Raw genomic sequence first — 4560 nt, 5'->3', positions numbered from 1 at the left:
AAGCTTTACCTCCCTGGACAGGATTGGTCCATTTGTTCATGTAAGAGACAATCTAAAGTATGAGCATGAACTATTTTTTCCAGAGGTGAATTTGAATACAACTTTATTTGCAACACCACACAGAGGGAGGATTCTTAATGCTATTGATATGAAATTCACACAGACTATTTTAAATAAGTACATTGTGACTTTAGATGCTGATAGTCCTGTGGTAACTAAATTATTTATAATTTCTTAATGTTCTTTTTTTAGTAATCTTCTCTTCTTTATCTTTTTATTTGAGCAGTGATCAATGTAAAATGGCTCTATCCATGAAGTATTCCGTTTTGGATATAGACTCAGGGTATTGATAGACTCCAAAATTTTGGAATACCCAGAAGATTTTAATTACTATAATATTGAAATAAAAAAAAAAAATTCATCTCATAGGTATCAAATAAAAAATCCAATAACTCCTCTCCATTTTTAGTTCATCCCCTTAACTCTGTAATTCTTCCTAGAGGCAGCTTTAAAAATTACTATCAAAGATTAGCTCTGCTTGATTTCTGGTATCTGTCATCTATGCTTGACTTCTGCTTTGACTTTTCCATTGTACATCCATTGTTTTAGAGTAGAACTTTGGAACCTGTTTTCTCCCTAGGGTTACACATGATATCATTCAAGTGATAGGTACTACGAGGGTGGTTTGAAAAGTTCTTGGAATGTACTAGAAAGAAGTGTCTTACCTCGGTGAAACTGCTTTTATTTTTCAACAGAGTCTCCCTGTAGACTAATACATTTGGTCCAGTGATTTTCCCAATGCCTTGATCCCATCTCGAAAATAAGATTCCTCCAAAATACCTCACCAATTCGGCTGTCAGTTCTTCCGTTATAGGAAATCTCCGTCTACCTAGGAAAATTTTCAGCTTGGGAAAGAGATGAAACTCTGATGGTGCCAAATCAGGTGAATAAGGTGGTGGTGGTGACTCAGCATGTTTCCACTGCTTTGATTGCTGTTTTGTCTCTGGGGTATAGTAGTGGACCCCGTTTAAACTCGATGGTCCACTTGGCAGCAGTTGAATAATAAGGAGCAGAGTCCCTCAGTTTGTTCTGAAAGTCGGCATGAATTTCCTTTGCTTTCATACCTTTCTTTACAAAATACTTAATCATTCCTACCCATAAAACAACAGCAAAGAGTCATTGCTACTACTCACACCACGTGTTCACTCACAAAGGATATGTGATTATTGTGCGGGAACCTCGTTGCTCTAGCACTGACATCTAGCAGTGATTCCGAGAACTTTTCAAACCACCCTCATATTTATTTTTTAAAAGTAATTTGATATTAGGAGATTGGTCTTATCTTACATTGTGTTAACAAATGAGATGAGGTCATACTATTTTAGTTATAATTAATTTCCAGGAACATTTTTAAGTAGAAATTTCAATGTTATTTTATTTTGAATAGTCCAATATGTAACTGGCAGGTAGAGAGACAGCCTGAAATAGGAAAATTGGTGATAAAATATTTTCTTAATGTTTTAAAACAAGGATGATATAAGACCTTAGATATGAGTAAGATGGACTGCACAATAAACAATGTGTCCAAAACAAATAAGAATCAATCATCCTGGCCAGAATTGATTGGCTCCTTATTTGATAACACTTCCTTCCCATTCTTGTAGGTTAATATAAGGAAATTGAGCTATTTAAACTAATAAACTGATGAATATTAGTTAAACAAAAATTTTGTTCAAGATGATGATTTTTTTATATAGCATTTTTATTTTGTATAAGCCATCAAAACTGGAAACATTTTTAGTTCTTTGTCAGTAGAAAATCATACATTACAGATCACTACTATATATATAATTATATTGTATGATAATTTAATTACTAAATAATAATATAATGTTACCCTGTTGAACTGCCATGGATTTACCTAATATATTTTAATTTGATTCTTGTTATATATTAGTGATATTGTAACATTATTATTATATTTTACAATAATTTTTCATTATTTTACCTATGCTTGATATTCTGTATTCTAACATTGTTATATTAGTTTAAAAAATTTGTCATTATTTTTCATTTGCTTGTTGAAAATTAAAAAAATGTTTATACATTTTTAGGATCTTGGTTATGCTTGTGTACCATCCACTAAGGATAATGAGTCTTTCTTGACTCTATATAACCTACAGAAAGTAAAGGTATGCTAAATCTTTAATCATCGATTATTTATTTTAAATCTTCATTTTTCTGAAAGCTAACCCTTTACCAGTAATTGATGATCAGACAGATTCATATTTATTTACATAATGGATACACATATTTTTGCATTTATGTATTTATATATTTTGTTTTTAAAATCATTTATTCAAATTAATGATAACACAATAATAAAGTCTTGATAATAATTTGACCTGCTAATGTAAAAATAACTGCTGTCATTAAAATTCATAGTTTTAAAATTTTTCTTATCCTGTTAATTTCTATTCTCTCCTATATTACATATCCCTTGAATCCTTTATTGCTAGTTATCTCTAAAGTTTTAAAATATATATTATTTTTTTCACTGTTTACAAAATTTAAGAGGTTTGATTCTTAGATTTATGTTAACTAGAGACATTTAAAAACTATAAATAAATAAAAAAAAGTTTTATGTTCGTTAAAATTATCTAGTCAATAACTTCTGAGCCTATTCACGCAGGGTGTTAAATTCTAGAGCTATTGACTTATTAATTTAAGTATAAAGCTGGGAGAGTAGTACAATACGAGTTTTCAGTACATTTTGTATCTATTTATAAATAAAAAATATATATTTTACAATAACAATAATTTATTTTTAATAAAGTACACTTCATTAAAAATAATATACTTGCAATAAATCAAATAATCATAATATTACTTAACTGATAAATACACCATTAAATAATACAAGTAAACATAAAGGTAGCTTAATGATATGTGCAAGTTGTTATTTAATTCTTGAATCCAAGTCTAGATTCAAAACAAATATCATTATTCACACTAAACACTGTGTGGTAAGTACTCATTCTAAATTATAACTAACTATAAGAAACTGGGGTAGTTGCTTCCCAAAAAAGCAATAGGTTATTTTCTATCATTTGCAGGACAGTAATTTTAGTTATACTTACACTTTTCCCATATAATTTAGAGGATTTTTTAAACAACCTTCATGGTACACAATTTTCTGGTCAATTAGGGATAATGTGTAAATTGCTATTTGTTCTCATATTTTTCAAATGATTTTCTAGAAGGATAGTTAACAAAATTTTGTTTCCTCAAAGTTTTTATTATATTGAAATGGTTAAATTAAGAACATTTTTGCTTTTTTTAATGAGGAAATTCGCCATATCTTTTATTTTAAAATATTATTTATTAAATTCCTGGTTTGAACAATGACACCACAGTTGAAAAGATGTTTATGAGGGATAGATATATATTTATTGCCACACTTCTGCCCCATCAAACTCAAATTAAGGGACATTTGTATACCCATGTAAAGTAAATGTAAAAAACACCATGTAAAACAATGTTGACCTTAAAAATAATTGGCAGGACCTATTATAACATTAGAGTGTAACATTGAAGTTGTTGGGACGCTTTACTGCAATGGGAAACATAAAAGTGCTTCCCACTTGTAAGGTAAGTGGAAACACTGTTCTCAAAAACAAGTCAAATTCCTATTATTAATATCAGTTTCCACGATTGCAATTATCAGATGTTGAGAACACAAAATAAATAATAATAATAATTTCATGACTTCGGATATAACTGGTGCAAATATAGTTTTATTGATTTGGAATGTTTATTATTGTTTGTCCATCAATTTTACATTTAATTTATTTTTTTATTTTTTTTTAAAGAGTAACATCCTATTCTAACACCTTGCTGGCAGTCAAGTTTTCATTTCGTGGGACCACCTCAGATATAAAAGCCAGATTCGAACTGGTGCGGCTGCAGTTCCCATGTTGCAAAGACCTATGCCTCAACTCCCTGAGCTGCAGATGGTCTAAGGTGTTAATAACAATACAACAATCAGAAAATAAAGCAGAATTGAATTCTAAAACAACTGTATATTTAGTAATGTCCAGTAATCACATCTAATTTGAACCCTGACACTATATTGAATAGCTTTAAATCAACAGTAACTCTCCACTACCTCTCTCTCTCTCTCTCTCTCTCTCTCTCTCTATATATATATATACTACGATTTTAGACAAAATAGGTGTATAATTTCAAACCGACAGTGATTATTAAATAACTAGTTCTTTTAGTATTTGATTGTCCTTAGTTTCTAATTTTAGCATTATTTTAACCACCATCTTAAAAAAATAAATATATTTATTTTATTTTAAGTGTTTCAACCAATATTAAAAAAAAATTAATTAATTAAAATTATTAGACAAACAATAATAACCAATCCAAACTAATAACACTGCAAGTTACTTCAAGCAGTAGCACCATTCAGAAAGAAACATTGTGGGAGGAAATAGATGTAAGTATGAAACAGGTAAAGTAGCACAAAAATAATCCTAGGTACTCGTATTGCTG

The 4560-nt window shown here is 29.4% G+C and overlaps 1 protein-coding gene across 1 annotated transcript in view; it reads left to right on the top strand.

Annotated features, from left to right (window-relative positions):
- The window catches only part of LOC106692402 (mucosa-associated lymphoid tissue lymphoma translocation protein 1), a gene marked incomplete in the record, with an annotated part of 33030 nt that overhangs the window by 27738 nt on the left and 732 nt on the right, over positions 1 to 4560 (top strand). Inside the window, 2 exon segments of the mRNA XM_067053520.1 lie at positions 1 to 211; positions 2115 to 2192. Of these exon segments, the coding sequence (XP_066909621.1) occupies positions 1 to 211; positions 2115 to 2192 (289 nt within the window).

This window comes from Halyomorpha halys, unplaced genomic scaffold, assembly GCF_000696795.3.
Source record: "Halyomorpha halys isolate HHAL.00 unplaced genomic scaffold, Hhal_1.1 Scaffold55.1, whole genome shotgun sequence".
Taxonomy (NCBI): Eukaryota; Metazoa; Arthropoda; class Insecta; order Hemiptera; family Pentatomidae; genus Halyomorpha; species Halyomorpha halys.
The sequence above is the reverse complement of the archived record's forward strand: the minus strand, read 5'-3'. Positions and strand labels throughout refer to the sequence as shown.